Source organism: Vombatus ursinus, unplaced genomic scaffold (genome assembly GCF_900497805.2).
Source record: "Vombatus ursinus unplaced genomic scaffold, bare-nosed wombat genome assembly UNPS02004677.1, whole genome shotgun sequence".
Classification (NCBI taxonomy): domain Eukaryota; kingdom Metazoa; phylum Chordata; class Mammalia; order Diprotodontia; family Vombatidae; genus Vombatus; species Vombatus ursinus.
The window spans coordinates 2756914-2778396 of NW_020944455.1; the positions used below are offsets into that span (position 1 = coordinate 2756914).

Sequence of the window (21483 nt, forward strand, 5' to 3'; positions counted from 1 at the left end):
CCCCCCCCCCGCTGGTTTGTTCTTTTCAACAACTCTATGAATTATATTGGTGTAGGTATTATCATCATCCCTAGGTATTATCATCATCCCTAACTCTTAGAAGAGGAAACTGAGACAGAGAAGTTGAATAATTTGCCTTACCTATCACAGATAAGTTAGTGGGATTGGAATTAGAAAGTAGATCACCTAATTCCTGGTTTGATACTCATTTTCAGGATAGCTTTTATTTTATTTTATTTCCTTCAGTCTATTCTATCAATAGGATTTTTTGAGTTCTCAGTGGATCGTGAAATTTTCATACGCAAGTTACTCCACTTTATAGAGTAGATTTTGTAAAGTAAATCCTGCCTTTTCATTGATTTTCCCCCCCACTCTCCATCATATCAGAGATATATTAATGTGGATATAATCTCCCAGTAGATTGACTGGAAAAAAACCTTGGACAAGGAAGGGGTTAAGATAGGCAGTCCCCTGCAGTGCCTGCCCCCTACCAGTTTTCCCTCCCTGCCCATTATTGCCTGTTTTACTGATCTTCCCACACAGCAGGGATTAATTTCATTCTTAAGAGTGCCTTTGCAACACCTCATTTGAGGGTCCCAGAACTATTTTTAGCAAAGGCCTTCCCTCTCTGGGTCCACTTCTTTGTCCTGGGAAGAGGGACAACTTTGTAATTTAAAATACTCAAGTTGTGGTGGTTTGGGTTTATAAAGTGTGTTTGAAAAAGGACCTCTCATGTTTTTAGCACTAAAACACAAAAGAAGACATTGATGCTGGTCTTCAAGGAACTTAAAATGTACTTAGCAAAAGCCCATCTGAGTCCAGAAACTACCCAAGGTAGTCTATACGCCCAGCCAGGTGGTAAATTCTCAGGAGCCATTTGCCACATACCTTTGGGTTCCCAGCATCTAGCACTCCATGGCAACTAGCAGGCTGGCATTCAGGAAACATTCATTGGTGATGGTATAATCACATTCTAGAATGTATAGGCAGAGACTAAGGACTATAGGAATTCCAGGAAGGGAAAGACTGTTGGGGATGCTTCATGAAGAGGTGGGCCTTTGAAGGAAAAGAGGGAAGGGATGGGAATAAGTATTTAGATAGGGCCTACTATGTGCCAGGCGCAGTGCCAAGTAATTTATAAACATTATCTCATTTGATTCTCACAACAACCCTGGCAGGTAGGTGCTATTACTATTATTCTAACTTATAGATGAGGAAACTGATAGAGTTTAAGTGACTTGCCCAGTGTTCCACAGCTAGGAAGTTTCTGAGGCTGGATTTGAACTCTGGTCTTCCTGACTCTAGGCCTAGCCCTCTGTCCACCCAGCTGCCCTGAAGTCAGAGAAGTTTGATCTGATATTTCGGGTTGGGGGTGGGGGTAGGGACTGTGAGACACAGAAACCAGTATTTATGTGTGAAGACTAGTGTAAGGAGACTGGCTTGAGCAGAACTGAAGATTCATAGAGGAAAGGAGTAAGAAATAAGGTTGGCTGTGGAGGCTACCAGCCCACCAAGGACAGGGGCTACTGAAGTGTGGGCTTTGCCATTCTGTATTTGTAATTGACTAGTAGTTCATGATAGCTTTAAACGTTCTTAAAGCAATAGCAGAAGTTGGCTTTCCTTCCTTGACTTGAGAAGCTTATTTTAGCAGAAGCAGCACCAGCCTGGTTTTAAGCTGCTGATTCTGCTATAACCCCTGTTATTCCTTCGCTGAGCCTCAGTGGCTTCAGATTTATTATCACCTATCATATATTGTCTGCCTGGCTTGAGGCCTCACACTACCTCTCCAGTCTTGCTTCCTACCAATCCCAACTCGTAGCCTCTGTTTTGCTCAGGCCAGTCTCCTCTTACCCACCCCCGCCCCAGTTATGTACCTTGGCTAGTTTGCTCATTTGCTCAGGCTAGGTCCCCAACTGGAATGCCTTCCCTCCATCTTAATCCCTATCCACAGTCCTGACCTAGTTTTCAGAACCCACCTCTTCCTTGAAGCTTCCCCTGACTCGTCTAGCCCTTAGTGATCCTCCCCTTTCTTCAGAGTGCTACTACATTAAGTGTATACCACACCATTTAACACTTGAGTATTATGTAATTTATTTTTTTGTTTGTTTCATGTGTTTCAGACTTGCCTCCCCAACTAGGTTGTTGTGAGCAAGCACCTAGAGGGTTCAGATCGTAGATTATACAACTTTAGTATTTTCATATTTGCCCTCTCCCCCGGGACAGTGCTGAAAAGATAGGTCCTCAAAAAGTTACTTGGGATTTGTATTGTTCCTTCAGGGGGCAGAAGGTAGCAAGTAGAGTCAGTTTCAGAGAACTGAATTCCATTTTGTTTTTTCATGTTCTGAGCGATTCTGGAAGCTTGGGGCTATCAGCTGGGCACAAATAAGGAAAAATCACCTCAAAGAACAGTCCATAAAAGTACCACTAGTCCTTGAATAGAAATTTTCTGTTTGGATCCAACATCTATGACTGTTTTAAGAGTTCTGGTTGTAGCGCAGTTATTTGAGAGTCAAATCACTGACCTTTGGCCACATTTAACCATATTTACTCATGTAAATCTTTGTTTAGGATTATTCCACTGCCTTGCGAAATGAAACAATTAAAAAACATTGGTGTATCCTAAAAACCTAGAAAAAGATAAAAGACAAATGTTGAAATTAGTCTAAGAAAATCTTTTTTTTCTTCACAATAAAGAACAAGCATGGAATGCTTTTTTCATGCCAGTTATTTCAGCTTTCTGTGTTGAGTTTCATAATAATAAGATAGAGTCGGTAAGGACTAAAGCGGTGAAATTCATGGTGCTATTACCTTGTTAACTTTCTTTTATTTTTGTTTTCCCTGCTCTCTGCCTTGGTCCTCATCTTCACCTACAGGTGTATTTTATTGTCGGCTTCCAAAAATTACTAACTTCTATCTGTAACTTTAAAATTGAACTGCCTTGGCTATCCTGCTGTTCCTATAGCTGCTTCCATTATTGCCTTCTTCAAAGAACACTCAAAACCCAAAGAATAACAAAAGACAAACACCATTTTTAGAAGTCTTTCCACAATGAAACTTAAGCTAGATGTGCTTACCATTACTTTGTTCCCTATCCACTTGTTAATATACATATACAGTGCCCTTATATTTATTCCATGGTATTTTTTTACCAATGCCAAGAAGAAAAGCACTATGGCAAAACGAATAAAAGCTAAACCCACCTCAAACACACCCGGAAGTCCATATCGCTCTGTCACCCACTTCGACTCACTAGCAGTGATCGACATCCCTGGAGCAGACACCCTGGACAAATTGTTCGATCATGCGGTAGCTAAGTTTGGGAAGAAGGAATGCCTTGGGACCAGGGAGCTGTTAAGTGAAGAAAATGAAATGCAACCAAATGGAAAAGTGTTTAAAAAGGTAAACGCAGATTTTGTGTTTGTGAAAGATAGGTGGCAAATTTTTTTAAGCAGGTAAGAGCTTTTAATTTTTTATTGGTACCCTTTGTTTTGACATCACCTCCATTTGTGAATATATCCAACCCTGGGAGTCATCCATTGTAACAAAGAATTTGAAAAGGGGGAGGAGGGTGGGGAAAAGCAATTCAGAAAATTCAGAGTCCACGCATCAACCAAGTCTGATGGTTTTTGCATTGTTCCCCCACCCTTGGAGGAAAATACATTTCCTTACCTTTAAGCATGCTGGTATTTTGTCACAGAGCTTTGTTCCTTCTCCTTTGGTAACCCAAAGAAAGTAGCTTGCATGATCTTTTAGAAATGTTCATAGTGTTTATATTTGAACTTGAGGGTGTTTTTAATACTCCTCGCTTTGAAATTGTTTTGTGTTTTGCTTGCCTGAATGACTGTGCCAATATGAGTTTTGCTTCAACAGTTAATCCTAGGAAACTATAAATGGATGAACTATGTCGAAGTGAACCAGAGAGTGAATAATTTTGGCAACGGACTTACTGCATTAGGCCTGAAACCAAAGAGCACAATTGCCATCTTCTGTGAGACCAGGGCAGAATGGATGGTTGCAGCACAGACCTGTTTTAAGTATAACTTTCCTCGTGAGTGTTTTGGCCTCTTTTTGTAAAGACATCATTTTATCAGTCTTCCTAATTTTCCTTTCTTTCAGTTTATGTTTGATGTATTCCACTCTTTCTCCAAAGTCATATGGGTTTAACAGCATTAAATTGTTGACTGAAGAATCTATGAATTCCCTAAGAAGCTAGTACTCTTCTCATGACTAAAGTCATAATTTATAGCTGTATTTTCAGTTGACTTGGAATCTTTTCCTGAATTTCTTTTACCAAATTGTAATCAGAACAGGATTTTTGTTTTGCTAACTACTCTGGATAATTTTATACAGTGCCTGGCACAGGGGTGGGGGACCTACGGCCTCGAGGCCACATGTGGCCTTCTGGGTCCTTAAGTGCTGCCCTTTGACTGATTCAGAGGGCAAGGATTTGTTCTGTGAAGTTTGGATTCAGGCCTGGCACATAGGAGGCACTAATAAGTGCTTGTTGATTTTATTTGAATCTTTCAGAAGACTTCAGTATACTCAACTGTTCATCATACATGTATCTTACACATGTAATAAAACTTGAATTGACATGAAATGTGTTAGGTAGGAAATCTTTTAAAAAGTTTTGTGATCCTTAAAATATCTTTCTCTAATTCATATAAGAAATAAAATGACTCTCTGGTGATAGCTACTTTATGTTACAGAAGAGTAATAATCCCTCCCTGTGTTAGGTATCTTTTATACCTGCCATGGAGTCGACTCCTGAACCAGATAGATCCATGAACCAGAACTGACCTGGAATCCTCATTGATTTGCCAATACCCATAGGGCTAATGGTAGAAAGTGGGCTGTTCTGGGGAGACCACATCTGGGCCAAACCCACTGGCTTCAGCTAGAAGGAAAATGACAGGGAATGTGGACTGGCAGCATTTAGTCATCTGACACTGGCAGGAACTGGATTTCTTAGTTGTAAAACAGAGGTGAAGAGAGATAGGGGTGGGGAGAATGGGGGGGAAGGAGGGAGAGGGGGGAGAAGAGAGGGAAAGAGAGGGGAGGAGAGAAAGGGAGGTAAGAGGGGGAGGGAGGGAGAGGGAAGAGAAGGGAAGGAGGGAATGAGAGAGAATGAGACAAAGAGAGAGCAAGAGAGGGAAAAAGGGAGCGAGGGAGGGGTAAGAGGGAGATGAGGGAAAGTGACACATGGGGGCCACAGGGAGAAGTTGAAGGGTAAGGCTAACATTTCTAAGATTCTGGATGCAGAATAAATTAATGGAAGGTGGTAACTGTGAGGCAGGGTCCTTCAGTGAATAATTTGCTCTTGAAAGCTACAAGGCCAAGCCAAAGGGTTATCTCAGTCCCCACAGAAGCTGTTCCCAAACTTTCTCCCTCCATTTAGAGCAGATAAGCTAGAACATGAGAACTGGTCAATAAATACCATAAATAAGCTTACGAGGCTTTAATCATTTTCTCAAACACTCAGAGCTCCTCCCGTTTGTACAGTCACCCCTCAGTTTCCTTCATCAGCAAAACTGAGGGCTGATAAATTAATCATAAATTACTTCAGTGGGTTTTGGTGGCATGGGCACTTATCGCCTGACTGCCAATCATCCCCCACTCCGTGCCTTAGTAAATGTTCTTCAGAAGTTGTGATCCAAAAACTCGAATATTTTTGTGGCCAACTTGTGGTTCAGCTACTCTTGCTGAAGCTTTCTGATCTTAGTGAGATTGGGCCCCAGGCAACAGGCCCCCAGAGCTCATCTCTTTGACTGCAGCCCAAATCTTTCTAGCTTGGTAAGACCTGCCAGAGCTTGCAGTCCCCTGGCATAGTGTTTGAGAACCCAGGGACACCTCTGTCCTCTGATGAAGCATTGCAGTACAACTTGACCATGGAGAGAAATGAGTTCTTTTCAAATACTCAGGAATACATGCTTTCTAAGCTTCCTTCTTCCATTTCCTAGCCTCTGCACAGACCCTCCTCTGGGCTGGATATGCACTCCTTTCTAACTCGACTCTACCTTTTAAAGTCCCTGGCTTCCCTCAAAGCTCAGTTCAGTTGGCATCTCTTGCAGAAGGCCTGTCCTTCCCTCCCCACTGCCATCCCCTCCTGCAAAGTCCTTAGAACAGAATTTTCTGTATACATACATGCTGCTTCTCACCCACACCCATCCCCACCCCGACCCCCAAATAGGTCTCTAAGTGCTTAGAGAACTGGGAATGTTCATCTCTATATCCCCAGTGGCTGGCATATAGTAGGCACTTACTAAACGCTTAGTGAAAATGAAAAGGGCATCACTGAAGGGGAATGGTCTGTGCATTAAGAAGCTTCTTTGGGGCAGCTATTTAAAGGATGAATTGGAGAGGGGAAAGTTTGGAGGCAAGGATACCAGTTGGGGGCCTGTTAAAGTTGTCCAGTGAGTAGAGGCAGCTTGGTGGTGCAAGTGGATAGAGCACTGGCCCTGAAGTCAGGAGGACCTGAGTTCAAATCCAGCCTCAGACCAAACACTTGACATTTATTTTATTTTTTAGCTGTGTGACCCTGGGCAAGTCACTTAACCCCAAGTGCCTAAAAAAAAAATAAAAAATAAAATGTTATTTTGTCACAATTGATAGGAATAAAAGGACATTTTCACAAAAAAAAAGATATTCTTTCTCATCGCTTACCACCCTCATTCCTTCACTGAACTAGCACAATAGCCTCCCATGTCTTCCCATCTCCATTTCCTTCCCCAACCCCGTTTTGTCCCTCCCACTGCTGCTACAATACACATCAATCTGGTTGTTCATGGCCCCCCATAATCTGGCCCCACTCTACTCTTTATAAGCTTTATTTCTGTGTCTGCACTTTGCATAAAGTAGATTCACACATACATCCAACAGTGTCCTGTGTCTTGGCACATGTCTTTTCTCATGTTATTCCAAGTCTTTACTTGGAATGCCCTCCTTTGCCCTCTAACCTGTTGAATTCCTGTTCTTCTTTTAGAGCCTAATACACATGGCTGCCTTCTTCAAGAAACTTGACATATCCTCTCCCCCACCCCATTCAATAGTAAGATTCCCTCTCAATGTTACAGAACATTTTAGTTTATATCAGGCATTGTCAAAGTTACAGGGTAGGCAAGTCTTGTCTAATTTTAATATCTCCCTCCACATGATTGGCATTTTATAAAAGTTTGTTGATGATTAAGATCCTTCTTTACAGCATTCTGATTGTTGATTATTTTTCCCCTATGTTTATTGGTCAGTTGTAACTCTATATGCAACCCTTGGCAAAGAGGCCGTAATCCACGGGCTGAACGAATCTGAAGCATCCTATCTGATAACTAGTGGTGAACTTCTAGAAAGTAAGCTTAAGGTAAGTGCGAAATCTACTTATTCTTTCCCAGTTTTTGTTCTGGGTGGTATTGTCTGCCTCCACAGAAGCCTAACTCCAATGCCTTCTGAACTAAATAATCATGTATTCTCAAAGGTCTGTGCCCATGAGCCCAGATGTGGCAGCACCCACGTGAAAGGCTTTAGGTTGGGCTCCACTCTGGCCGGTGGAGCCTGGCTAGTGTGGCCACACTGAAGTGTTTGGTCCCAGCAATTCTTAAAGATCCTCAATTGTAAGTCATAGGGGCTGTGATTTGTGGCACTGAAAGAAAGCAGCCACATTATCAAAATCACAGTGTGAGAATTATCTAATGGTAATATTGAGTGATTTAGTTTTCAGTGTACAATTCATAGACTCATATGTGGATTTAGCGCTAGGAAGTACCCCAGAGTCCAATTTTCTCATTTGACAAGTAAGAAAATGGAGGCTGAAAGGTTAAGTAACTTGTGCAAGGTCACAAATAGTGACCAACAGGGGCTTTTATATGTGCAAAGCATCTTACATAACATGTCTTTATTATCATCCCCATTTTTCAAATGGGGAAACTGAGGATCATAGACATTCAGTGAACAGGGACTTTAATGTTTGCAAAACACTTCACATACCTTCTCATTATTATCCCCATTTTATAGATGGGGAAACTGAGATTCATTGAGGGTGACTTGCCTAGGGTCACAGAGTTAGTAAATGTCCAAGACAGGATTTTGACTTATACTTTAAGTAATTTCCAAGGTTTCTTTCCTTTTCATAGACTGCACTAGTCGACATCATCTGTGTTCAGCATATCATCTATGTGGGCAATAAAACGATTGATAAATCAGAATACCCTAAAGGATTTGAAATTCACAGCATGCATTCTGTGGAAGAATTGGGATCCAAGTCTGAAAATGGTAAGTAATAGAGATTTCTAATCTAGTTAATGAGGCTTTTCATAGCCTATGATTTGTATAAAATGCACATTATTTATTATTTTATTTTATTATTATTATTATTTATTTAACATTTGAAAAAATTTTGAGTTCCAAATTCTCTCCCTCCCACCACCTCTGCTACCTCCTGAGGAGGTAAGCAATGATACACGTGAAACCTTGTAAAACATTTCCATATTAGCCATATTGCAGAAAAAGAAAGTAAGAACATTTATACTTCAATGTGTTCCGTTCTCTCTCTGGAGGTGGATAGCATTTTTCATCATGACTCCTTTGGAATGGTCTTGAATTATTGTATTGATCAGTTCCTCCACTTTTAAAATTAGTATAATGCAAATTAGACTATTTGTGGAAATTATTGTTTTTTTTTTCTTTCTAAAAGATAACTGCTCTTTCCTTAAAGGAGGAAGAAAAAAAAATCAGTTTCTGACTTTAGAATAGTTGTTTCATCCAGGCCCTTTACCCATTTGGCAAACTCCCTAAGCACCCCACCCCTGCCCATGCTTGATAAATCACATATTTTTAAAATGATTTTTATTAACTAACCTCAAGTAACAGTGTTGATTTTTTTTAACTCAGTTATCTTTTGTTTTCATGTCACCTTTTTCCTGGTGTAGCCTTCTCCTACCCTCCCGGAGAGCCATCCCTTCCAATAAAGAAGAAGGGGAGAAAAATGGGGAGAAAAAACCAGTCCCACCAAACTGGAAGCTCCGACTGCTTTGACAGTGGGGAGCTTTCCAAAGGCCTCCAAATAATCGGCAGATTTCATGTCAGGACTTGCTCTGCTACTCATTTGAAACAAGTTCACAAAACTGAACTGCTCTTCCCTTCTTATCTCTGACTATAAGATTAGAGAGTTTTCAGGTTTTTTCCTCCCCTTTGCTAGAAAATACCTCAAGATTTCAAAGTAAAAGCTTGGTTAATATAGGGTATATGTTATTTACATGGGCAAAAGCTGAAGGGCCAGGGTTCCTTGGAGCAGCAAACAGTTGAGGAAGTAATGCTCCCAGCTGGGGGGAAAAATCCATCGCAACCTCAATAGGACCCCAGTAAACTAACCAGAAAGTTAGCTGGAGATCTCATCAAAGAAGCACAGAAATATTAATTGAGAGGAACTCAGAAGTCACCTAGCCCAGCCAATATCAGAACAGACCTCAAAGAAGGCCTAGATCCAGCAAGGGCTATCCCAGTACCTCCTGAGGCTACCCATTCTTCTTTATGGACAGCTCCAGTCGCTGGCAAATGTTTTCTTCCATTAAGCTGAAATCTAACCTTCAGCAACTTCGACTCCTTGGTTTTTTATCATTCAGGATCAGGCAGGACAAGGCTAAGCTCTCCTCACCATGACTCCTTTCAATACTTGAAGGCAGTTATCACAATTACCCTTTGGGCCTGATCATTCAGCTAGGTCCAAAGCCCCCTAACTGCTCTCATAGAGGCCACATTTCTCCATCTTCTTGTTGAAATCTAGATACACCATGTTCATAGCATTCCCTTAATCTACAAGTCAAATAATCCTGACCCCCCCAAAAAAAGGAAATTGGTAGTTTGGCATAGTCTAGTCTCAATAAAGCCTTGCTAGGTTCCTTTGCTAAGTGGTCGTTAGCCCTTTATAATACAGTCAAGAATTTTGCCAACTATAGAAGCCGAGCTCACTGGCCACTAGTGTGTAGAAGGATAAATCCTTCCCTTTTTTAGGAAATTGGGGCATTTTCTCTTCCCCATTCCTGTGGTATCTCTGTTGCCTCTCTGATCTTTCAAAAAAAAAATCACAGAAAATAGTTCAGCACTCACATCTCAGTACCTAGGATGTAGGTTGTCTCAGGCCTGGTAACTTGAAGCCATTGAGGGGCAGCTAGGTTTTCTCATCTTCTCACATGTTGGGTTTTAAATTCCCATTAACTATTTTCGTTCTATCCTTTTTAACCCAAAGATCTTTCTCCCTGGTAGAGAGAACGGAAGTAAAATCGAGTCAAATAGTTCAGCATTCTTTGTCTGTTTATCGTTGACCTCTCCACCCCAAGGAGCAGTTCTCTTCCTTCTTTGAGCTCGCTCTTTCCCACCCACCCTTGGCTTTTTACCAGCCTTTTTGAGCTCCTTGACATTTGTCACCAGCCCTGGCTCCTTGGATGCTTTAGCAGTCCCGATGTTATTCTTACTGGACACCCTGCCACTCTTTGGCAGTCATCTCTGTTTAGCTGCCCTTAGTTGCCTATCTGCCCCTGCCCCTCTCTCTCTCTTTTTCACATGCCTTTTTCAAATCCAAGTTGAACATGAAGTTCTCTGGGTAGCCACATTGGTTTTTTCTCCTCTTAATCAAAATTGTTTCTGCTGATGTTTTCAGGATTTCACGAGTCCCTCATACCTCTTGGGCTGACATCCTCTGCAGAAGTTTAGGCCTTGGAATTCTCCCAATCCTTTCTTCTAATCATTTTGAAATTTGCTTTCCCCAAATCTAGGGTACAGGGTTTCATCCCAACGGCCCCCTCCAAGGGGGGAGTCTAGAAGAACATCATTTTTTCCCCCTACTTCTCCACTTTTTTGAATAATGAAATGGTTCCCACAAAGCCAGAAATGAGCAACCAGTGTGCTTTCGGACAAAGCGGAGAAAGCTCTAGGAGGTGTTCGGACAGCTAAAGTTCCTTATCAGGCTTAGAGCACAGCTCCAGATCAACCTGGGATCCTTCTGCTTTTGTATTTTCTCTCCCAAGTGTGCCTGGAGCATAGCTTACATGATGGTGGTGTCACCTGCTTCTCCCTTTGTTGGACCTTATCCAAATGTGCTCTCCTATGTTTACTTCCTAGATTTCTCCACATCTTTTTAATATTTAGGACTCTCCCACCATCCCTTTTATCTAGTCTGTCCCTCTTTTTTAAAAAATTATTTATTTATTTTTAGTTTTCAACATTCACTTCCATAAGATTTTGAGTTTTAAGTTTTCTCCTCCTTCTTCTCCTCTCCCCTCCCCAAGAGGGCATGCAATCTGATAATAGGCTGTACTTATACATTAATATTATAATCTGTCCCTTTTGAATAAGGTTATATCCTCATAGGAATCCAACCTCAGACACTTCCTAGCTGTGTGACCCTGGGCAAGTCACTTCACCCCATTCGCCTTAGTTGCCTCATCTGCAACATGAGCTGGAGAAGGAAATGGCAAGTCTCTTTACCAAGAAAACCCCAAATGGGGTCACAAAGACCCAGACACAACTGAAATGACTATATTCTCATAGGAGAGTGAACAGGACAGAGTGGCTAAGGAGCCTATTAGCCCAAGCTAGATTCAGGTACTGACTCTGGCCTAGAACCTCTTAGGGTTCTAGGTAACCCCGTAGAACAGGACTCAGCAAATCTGTGGCCTCTCTGGCCACATGCAACCCCAAACCTGGTTTTGTATGGCCTGTGAGCATTTAAAAGTGTCCAGGTGGTACAGAACCAGGCGCTGGACTGGATGTGGCCTGAGGGCTCATTGTTTGCCCACCTAGCCCTAGGCCTAGAAGTTGCAGATGGTGTGCCAGCCTGCCTTGGTAGAAGGGATTTCCTTACCAAGAGCTCCCTATACAGTGAAATCACAGCTCCTATCTAAAAGAAAACAAAAGCAGAGAAGCCCTTCTTTCCCTAGTCACACCTTTTTTTAAAAAAAAAAAATTCTTAATTCTGGCCTTGTCCTTTTAAACATGTTTTGTAGACATGATTTTTTGTAACCTTCATTTCTAATCTGCTCCATTTCCTTGCTCATTTAGCTCTCAAGGACCTTGCTCCCCCACTCCCCCCAGCCACCCCAGTGCTTTTATCCACAGCCAGCTGTTCCCAGGCCCAAACCCACCTATACCTTCTGAAGCCATAACCAGCAGCAAGTGCTGAAGCCGCCAGCTGTGCCTTGGCAATACTTTCTAGTTTTGTGTCAGTGATAAAAATGTCCCCCACGCTCCCCTGCGGACAATGTCCTCAGGTGGCCGAGTCTCAGCTGTCAGTCACACCCCAGATCTAGACTGGGAAGACAGCTCAGGCAACGATGACCTTTCTCCATCTTCTTGGGCAGGGAGGTCCCTTGACTTACTAAATGGCCCCTGGCCTGAGGGCCCCAGGGCAGTGGGATGCAGCTGCTTCTTTCCTCCCTCCACAGCCAGAGCCTTGAACCTGCACTCTTACCTTCAAGTGGTCAGTGGGCCTCCTTTTCTTCTGGGCCACATTGTCCTTCTACTTCTGTTGCGGTCTGAGAGGTTGAGACCCCTCAAAGACTGGAATACAGGACGGGGTCATCTGGAATGAATTCACAGACTCAAGCATTTTTTAAGTAAAGTTGGCAAAAAGTTTATCGTTATGCTTTTCAGCGGGCAAGGATTCTTAAGGAACCTGTACCTTAGAGGGGTACAGTTAAAGTTTATATAGGATAAAATATAATAAAACATGTCAAATATGCTATCTAGGTGATTCAGGGTAGGATTGGGGAGTAGTTAAGGAGTGGTTAGTTCTTAAAGGAACATGCACTTTTTATATCTACTGCGCAGGTATTTTACCCAGAGTTCACTAGGAAAAGCCCACAAGGGGGGCCACACAGAGGTGTGGTTTTAGGCCTGCTACGTCACTAAATTAACTAGCGGTCAGGGGTAACTGAGAGTTGTCCAGTCTGCCACCAGTCAAGGTCTTGTTTGACAAGATAGATGGAGGGAGTATACATGTGTCTTAGGTCTAGAATACAAATAATGAGGAATCCAGGATGTAGATAATGAGGTAGGCGGTAGTATAGATAGTCCCATGGGTAAGAATATCTTTATGACCCAGTGTAAAGCCAGTTCAAACTAATAATTCCTTCAGGTGCTGTCTGTAACTGCACCAGGGAGAGAGATAAGGGTCTTGCTGGGGCCCACTCATGAGTAATTGCTAGGCACAGTGTCCTCGGGCTGGGGAGAAACTGCCAGGGATAGTGTTTCTGAGGCTAGGGGGAACTTGGGGTCCAAGTGCAAGCACCCAAGCACCCCATCACTTCCACCTGATAAAAAGTAGGCTGTCCAGCTGCTTGAGATTCCTTTTCTGTCCCTTTTGAAAGGATGGAAGAGCACTTGTTCAGTTGTGCCTGACTTTTTGAGAGGTTTTATTGGCAGAGATACTGGAGTGGTTTGCCACTTCCTTCTCCAGCTCATTTTACAGATGAGGAAACTGAGGCAAACAGGGTGAAATGACTTGCCCAGGATCACACAGCTAGTAAATGTCTGAGGCCAGATTGGAACTCACAAAGAGGAGTCTTCCTGACTCCAGGCCTGGCACTCTATCCACTACAGCACCACCTAGCTGCCCACCTTACAGATGAGATGCAGTTCAATTGGCCCTGACCAGTTCCAATACCACTACAAGAATACCCACCATAAGCCACTTGGGCAGCCAACAAAGGTCAGATCCTCCCTTTACAGAGGAAGAATACTTAATTCTCCCTAGTCACCTGGGGTAGAGGGAGGTTTCTCAAGCCCCTGCACCTTCTTCTCTAGAAGGGAAACCATCCTGCACTTGGTACCTAGCTAGCCATGACTCGGTACTGGCAGAGACATAAACCCAGGGCATTCTCTGCTGGGGAGAGGACCTGGATCTGTGATTTCACTGATATGGGGAACTCCCAGAGGAGAAGCTCCTTCTCCCAATGCAGGTCAGCTCCTTCTCTGGCATCTACAGCCTCAGGGAGCCATGCAAAGCACCCAGAAGGGACTTGACTGGCCTAGGGTTTCACAGCCAGGCTGGATCAGAGGTGAGACTTGAACTCAGGTCCTGTTGGCTCCAAGGCCAGCTCTCCATTCACTCAGCATTGCCTCTTCTCATTCTCTGATGAGGATGACTGCCAGATTCCCCTTGCCTTCCAGACATGCTGGAAACAAGGGCCTCTGTCCTTGCTGCTGGCTCTTGGGGCTGACCTTCTTGGTGAGCAGCAGTCGTTGCTGGCCGGCTCTCAGCCTAGCGGCTCCTCCCTGAGTGAGGCCTCATTTATTGGGGTTTGCCTGCAGCAGCTTGCTCAGCTGACTTGAATAGGCAATTACCAGGTTCCTGCTATGGAAAAGAGCAGCTGCTCTCAGCTGTCTTCCTTGGGAAGGCCTCTAGCAAACAGAAAAGAGCTAGCAGCAAGACTTTCCCTAATTAGCTGGTGGGATGCACCTCTCTCCTCTCTATTCCCAGAGACTTCATATTCTTGCCTTCCCTGGCTGCAATTCATTAAATCCAACAAGCATTTAAGAGCCTACGATGTGCCATGCCCTCTCCTCTGCAATTTGTGCTACCAAACTAATAAGGCCTAATATAAACTAATATATAAATTTTATAATATATAATATAATATGTAAAATATTATATAACTAATAGATAATGTATAAAATATTATGTAACTATATAATATATAAATATAACTAATAGATAAAAATATTATATAACTAATAGATAATATATAAAATATTATATAACTAATATATATAATATATAAAGATAGGGGAAGAATTGTTTGGTTCCAGAATACTTGAGGGTAAAACCAAAAAATCCCATAAACTTTTCCCCACGTGTGTGTGTGTGTGTGTGAAAAGTTCTTTCCACAGGATAATATATAAATATTGTGAACCCATTGAAGGGTTGCCTCTTGAGGAAGAAACTGAGTAGATGTGCTTATTTGATTTTGCTGAAGCCCCAGGAAGTATTTTGCTTTGCATACTTTGGGATCTTTTTGTTCTGGGGTAGAACATAAATGGACTTGGTGCCTGGAGCTCATTGTTAGGCCTGGATAGGCAGCTGGGCTCACTTGAGGAGGGAGGCCTCAGGTATTTCAGTGAGCAGTCACAGGAGCCTGCCTAGTAACACTTTTTGACCCACACACCCCTGAGAATGGGCCCCAATGGCCTGTCTTCTCCCATGAGCCATCAGTTAGTTGTGGGGTCTGGTTCTGTGGTTGTTGTTCTTGTTGTTGTTTGCCGTATCCAAAAATAGATGGTGAAAATGATTGTTGGGGGGAAGAGGGGAGCAGAGAACAGAAGAAAGAAGCCAATTGTCCCAGATTACAAGCCCAGGCAGAACAAAGGTTCACATATCCAGTCCTTTCTCAGTTTTCTCTAAAGGGAGGATCTGACCTTTGACTACCTTACAATGGGCATCTTGTGGTAGTGTTGGAACTGGGCTGGGCCAATTGGATTGGAGCCTCATCTGCAGGGTGCCATTTAGAACTTGTTTCTCCTGTTGCCATTAGCATAATAATCTGTTTTGACTGAAGAAAGTGTGACTTTTTCTCTCTTCTAGCAAACATTCTTCCCAGTAGACCGTCTCCTTCTGACCTGGCTATCGTCATGTATACCAGCGGCTCCACAGGCAGACCTAAAGGAGTGATGATGCATCACAGTAACTTGATAGCTGGAATGACAGGCCAGTGTGAGAGAATTCCTGGACTTGGGTAAGGACTCGTCAGCCCTCTTCTGTGTGTGACCCAGAGCTCTGCAATTAGCACTTATGTTTGTCGTTTACCAGACCTGGTACTTTGTAGTTTCAAAAGAATTTTATTATTTAAAATAAAGTATTACAAAAATATAAGTATTATCTATCATTAATAATTAATATAATATTATTACAGTATTATAATGACATTTGTTTTCTGTTTTTTTCCTAATTTGAGATGCCTTGAAAGGGTTTTAATACAAGTCTTTCCCTTTCAGACCAAAGGACACCTACATTGGCTACTTGCCTTTGGCTCACGTGTTAGAACTGACAGCAGAAATATCGTGCTTTACCTATGGCTGCAGAATCGGATACTCTTCTCCTCTTACGCTGTCAGATCAGGTGACAAACCTTTCAGTTCATTGACTTAATTATCTTGAGCTGGTTTGTTTTACTAAGGACATGTTATTGGAAAGCAATAGATACTTTAGTTCAACGACGACCTTCTCTGTGACTTGACTTTTTCTCATGACATTTGTGGTCTAGTGTGATGGACAAATGACTTTGGAAAGAATGATTTTGCCTATGAATGTTTAAATTATTTCAAAACTAATAATTTTCTTTCTCAACCAAGACTGTAGAAACAAGAGCAGTTGGACTTTCTCAGGTATTTCTCCCATGGATACATTTTGGGGGGAGAACATCTTTGTGTCGGTTCAAGATACCTGAAGGACCTCAGAAGATACTTTCACTTATGGCACAGAGATGGAGCAACTCATTCCTATCTATCCCCGCCCCCATAAGCTACTGGTAACACCAGGCTTAAAACATCTGCCTACATGGGCAGCTCCTAACTTGCAATTGCAATTGGGAACTTGCAATTTTCCCAAACTAATAGTTGATCCCAACTACCCACGGGCGTTGGTTATCAGTTTCAAGCACATCTCAATCTACTTTTTTTCAATCATGTCTAACTGTCTATGACCCCATTTGGGGCTTTCTTGGCAAAGATACTGGTGTGGTTTTGCCATTTCCTTCTCCAGCTCATTTGACAGATGAGGAAACTGAGGCAAACAGGGTTTAAATGGCTTGCCCAGCGTCACACAGCTAGTAAGTGTCTAAAGCTGGGTTTGAATTCGGAAAGATGATGAGTCTTCCTGACTCTAGACCTACCACTCTATCCATCATACCACATAGCCACTCTGGCAGCTACTTGTACTTATAATCTGATCTTTCTCTCTTTTTTTCCCACTAGAGTAAACATTACAATAGAAAAGCATTAATCATAAATCCAGAAAGAGCTGAAGGGGCAGGGAATTTTTAACCTGCAACTAGAAAACTCATCACAGACAGTTATGGCTGCTCCTCCCAACCATTTTCCACCACATCTTCAGCCTTCTAGGTCCAAAAGTGGTGCTATTGCCCAGGGGGAATGACCCCACTCCTTTCTCTAGCTGCCAGAACTTCTCTCCTTCCCCCCCCCATCCACTTTGAACCAAGCCAGGGAGCAGGGTGTGACCCTAGTGGGATAGATACAGGATAAGTCCTGTCATCATGAGTTGGAACTCAGAAACCATTGTGCAATCGAACCTATCTGCCTTCTAGAGCATTTCTATACTTCAGTATTTTAATGAATCCATGGTCTCATCAATGTGCTCATTTTTCTGCTGGTGCTAATTCCAACCCATCCATGCCATTTCATCTTCCATAACTCTCCTCCATGTGTGGATCCCTAGAAGAGGAGGCCTTTAGACATCACTGTTATTTCTATGGTTCTGTTCTATTCCTTAGATACTGTCTCTGCTCAGTTCTACCAAATAAGAAGGGCCTAGAGCATGGGGCTGGTGATGAACAGTCTGTTGTTTAAGGGACCAGCCTAGCTAGTTTCAAAAAGGCTAATCATAGAACTTTAGAGTTGAAATAAAGCCTCAGAGGCCAGCCATTCCAAAGGCGTCCTCAAACACAGATCCCCCACTCCCCAGCATCACCTGACATGGGTAGCCCGCTATTGCTCCCTCTTGAGGAAGTCTTTCCCACTTTTGGAGAGCTTTGGTCGTTAGGTCATTTTTCCTTCAGTAGAGCCAAAGTATGCCACTTTGCAACTTCTACCTGTTATCCCTTAGTTCTTCCCTCTAGGGTCAAACCAAACAAGTCACATGCTTCTTCCATGTGACTGTCCTTCAGATACAACTGTCACATTATCTTCTCTCTTTCTATCTTTTTTTTTTTTTTGTGGTGAGGCAATTGGGGTTAAGTGACTTGCCCAGGGTCACACAGCTAGTAAGTGTCAAGTATGTGGTCTGAGACCAGATTTGAACTCAGGTCCTCCTGACTCCAGGGCTGGTGCTCTATCTACTGCACCACCTAGCTGCCCCGACATTATCTTCTTTTCCTTCATGCTAAACATCTACAGCCCCATCACCGTACTGATTGTCTTCCTCTGGACTCTCTCCAGCTGATCAATGACCTTTCTACAATATGGCATCCCAAAGTGGACATAGTGCCCTAGGTTTGGTCTGACCCAGACAGTGCGTTGTTAAGATATCAGCTCCATCGCCTTAGATGTTATGCCTAATGGCATAATGAAGCCTAAGATCCTATTGGCTTTGAGCATTGCCATTTCACGCTGTTGACTCATGGTGAGCTAGCAGTCCGCTAAGTGCCTCAGATCTTTCTCAGATGAACTGCTATCAATCATCACTGGTTTGGCCATAGGATAAGAAGTTTTTGGACCAACAACTCTTGATGACCATCCCCTTATAGAATGGTTATGGAAGGGCTAAAATCTGTGGTTGTATGGAAGAGGGTACCCATACTGACAAAAATATAGGCCCTTGAAGAGTTGGAGTGCAGGTTATGTTATGGGTTCTATAGACTTCTGTAGGCTAGCCAAGGTGTCTAACCTACCTTTCTAATGGTGCTTCTACGTGGAAATGTGTTCTGACTTTGAATTAACATACTTACAAGTGAATTTTTGGAATACAACCCATGTACAAGTTAGGGACTACCCATGTGGGCATATATTGTTATAGTTAGATGCATCATTAAGTTAAAAGATCAAATTTAAAACCTGTTCCAATATTAATGGAGAGCAAGATGGATTTAGTTTCATTATGTAAATTATCAAACAAAACTTAACTTCATCTGGTGAAACTAAAGTAGTGGTGGATTAGTCTAGGAGTCAAGCTGTTGATGACTAGGTGTTTTCCTTGGGGTTTTTGTTATTAAAATTCTTCCCAGTTTTAATCTTAAATTATAACTGCATGTAAAGGAGAATTGCCTGTAATGTTTTACAGTTATTGAAAGGGAAAAAGATTTTGCAGTAGGCTAAGAGTGTTGTAGGGTTTTCCCTCATAGGAAGTTTGGACACCAGCCACAAGCAGCCAATTTCTTCTGTTCCTTCCTGGAAACAATAGCTCCAGTCTGGGGAACGCAAAGAAATTTGAGATTGTTGATGGCCTGGCTTTTTCCATTCATTAATTTAAGCATGACAGTAGAAGTCTTTTATAAAGAAGGCTTTAAGGGATGTATACCTGTCTTATTGGTTAACTGTATTATAATGAATCCCTAATCCTTCTAGAAACCTCAAGTTCTAAAACTCTCCAGGAAACAAAACCATGGAAGCAGATCTCCCTCCCATTCCCACCCCCCCTTAAGAAGTAAGTTACTAGAACTGACCTTCCTTTTTCTTGGTCAGTATGTACTGCTCTGCTGGCAGACCGAATAGTACTTTAACAACTGCAAAAATAAGTAAGATGAAAAACTAGTGATAGTACTTGGAATAACAACGGGTGGGGGGACGGGGGGAGAAATGGTGCTCGACAGAAGCTGGAGCTCCCCTGGTCACTGTCTGCAGCAGCTACTGAACCACAGCAGTCCCCAGGCTCTGGAGGAGGCACACAAGGAGCCATCCTTTAATCTCCAGTGCAGATTTCCCATAACCCAAATCTTCACATTTTCCTGTTTCTCTTTTTCTGCCTCCAGGGAACCTTTTCCCCCCTTTTCTCATCATCCTGAAGCTAGACAGAATCACAGTAGCCTGGGGGCAGCTAGGTGGCGCAGTGGATAGAGCACCGGCCCTGAAGTCAGAAGGACCTGAGTTCAAATCCAACCTCAAACCAAAACACTTGATACTTACTAGTTGTGTGACCCTGGGCAAGTCACTTAACCCCAATTGCCTAAAAATTTTTAAAAAAAATTTAAAAAAAAAAAGGAATCACAGTAGCCCAAGAGCTGTAACATCTTTCATGAGCAAAACTTGTAGAAACATCAGGCCTTGAAAGGAGCCTGCCTGGATTTCCTGTTTCCCTTATTAGATATGGTTCAAGCTGGGAAATGGCCAAATCTACAGAATAACAAGCTTCTTTATGACAGGCAAACTTGGAAGCTGGCTAAGCCAGATCTGCCTGAGATTATTTGTAGGTGTTTGTTACAAACATATCTACTCGTGTTTCTATTAGCAACAGTCGTAGAAGCACCAAATTCAGACTTGGCTTGTACCACACAATAGTAGGTGTACCATGTGATGAAGTAATGGGTAGAATCAGGAAAGAGTAATAGGCAGATTTTCTGCCGGACGGACTTGCATAGGTTTTTAGGCTATTTCGAAGAGGGGAGATCTCAGAAGAAGAGACAAATCACAGATGAGCCATCCACCCAAAAAGACAATCGAGAAGAGCTACCAGTCTATGTGCCTTTTTTCCCTAAACTATACAAAATTATTTTGCATGTAATATTCCCCAAAAATGGATGTTTTGCATCTCCTGTTCAATGAAGTTCATATTTCTAAAGCTTAATTGATAATTTAAAATTAATTGATTTAAAAATTAATTTTTAGGCTTGATGAATAGAAAATGATTCTTTATGATTGAGTTTTAAATATTTGCCTTAAGGACAGCTAGATGGCACAGTGGTTAGAACTCCCACCTTAGAGTCAGGAAGACCTGAGTTCAAATCTGGCCTCAGATACTTGACACTTACTAGCTGTGTGACCCTGGGCAAGTCACTTAATCCCAGGTGCCTTGCCAAAAAGCAAAAAACAAAAACAAAAAACATCTCTGGTTTAAATAATTATGTTTTTAAAAATTCCCAGAATTTTCACCCTAATAAAATGTGCTCAACACTCCGATGGGATAATCTATATATGTATTGAGAGGGCGTTCTTCATGAAAACATTAGAAGGGATAGATGTGTTTTTATATATGATTTTCTACAATCAGGTACACTTTAAAACCAGTGCGCTTCCGGTGATGCTAGATGGCCTCAAATCAGGGAATGCCATGATCTTAGAAAAGTATAAAGTACAGATAATGCAAAGGGCAACCATAAGATGCGTGGTGGGTAGATATGTTACCGGTAATGATTTGTGCCTGAGAAGACTATGAAAGACATCATCATTCTCAGGCACTTAGCTAACTGGAATCAGAGGTGGGCCAATAACATAAGGACCAATGGATAACCTGTGTTGTCTGAGCATTTGTGAGATGTTCAGAGAATGGACTAGCACTTATGTATTTTGTACCCCAGGATGTAAAAGCAACAATAAAACACTCCCTGCCCTCTAGGAGCTTACATTCTATTGGACAAAAAGCTGTTGGGAGGTTGAATATGGAGATGCCATATGAGCTGCATTTGAAAGGAAGCCAGGGATTCTGATAAGGAAGACAGAAGGGAATTCCTCAAGTCAGTGAAAAGACACAGGGACAGGGGGTGGAAAGTCCTGTGTGAGGAAGAGCAAGAAGGCCAGATTGGCTGGACCATCGAGAGTGTGGGGGGGGTGGGGGGGG

The 21483-nt window shown here is 42.4% G+C and overlaps 1 protein-coding gene across 3 annotated transcripts in view; it reads left to right on the forward strand.

Moving 5' to 3' along the window:
* ACSL4 (acyl-CoA synthetase long chain family member 4) overlaps positions 1 to 21483 on the forward strand; it is a 77481-nt gene that overhangs the window by 36125 nt on the left and 19873 nt on the right. Inside the window, exons 3-8 of one of the 3 annotated variants that reach the window (XM_027838989.1) lie at positions 3160 to 3399; positions 3871 to 4048; positions 7245 to 7354; positions 8124 to 8262; positions 15566 to 15716; positions 15976 to 16099. In XM_027838989.1, coding sequence (XP_027694790.1) covers positions 3172 to 3399; positions 3871 to 4048; positions 7245 to 7354; positions 8124 to 8262; positions 15566 to 15716; positions 15976 to 16099 — 930 coding nt within the window. In that variant the 5' untranslated portion in view covers positions 3160 to 3171. Of the gene's footprint in view, positions 1 to 2873; positions 3400 to 3870; positions 4049 to 7244; positions 7355 to 8123; positions 8263 to 15565; positions 15717 to 15975; positions 16100 to 21483 lie in introns of all 3 variants that reach the window. The other 2 variants (XM_027838998.1, XM_027838983.1) reach the window with 2 other exon arrangements.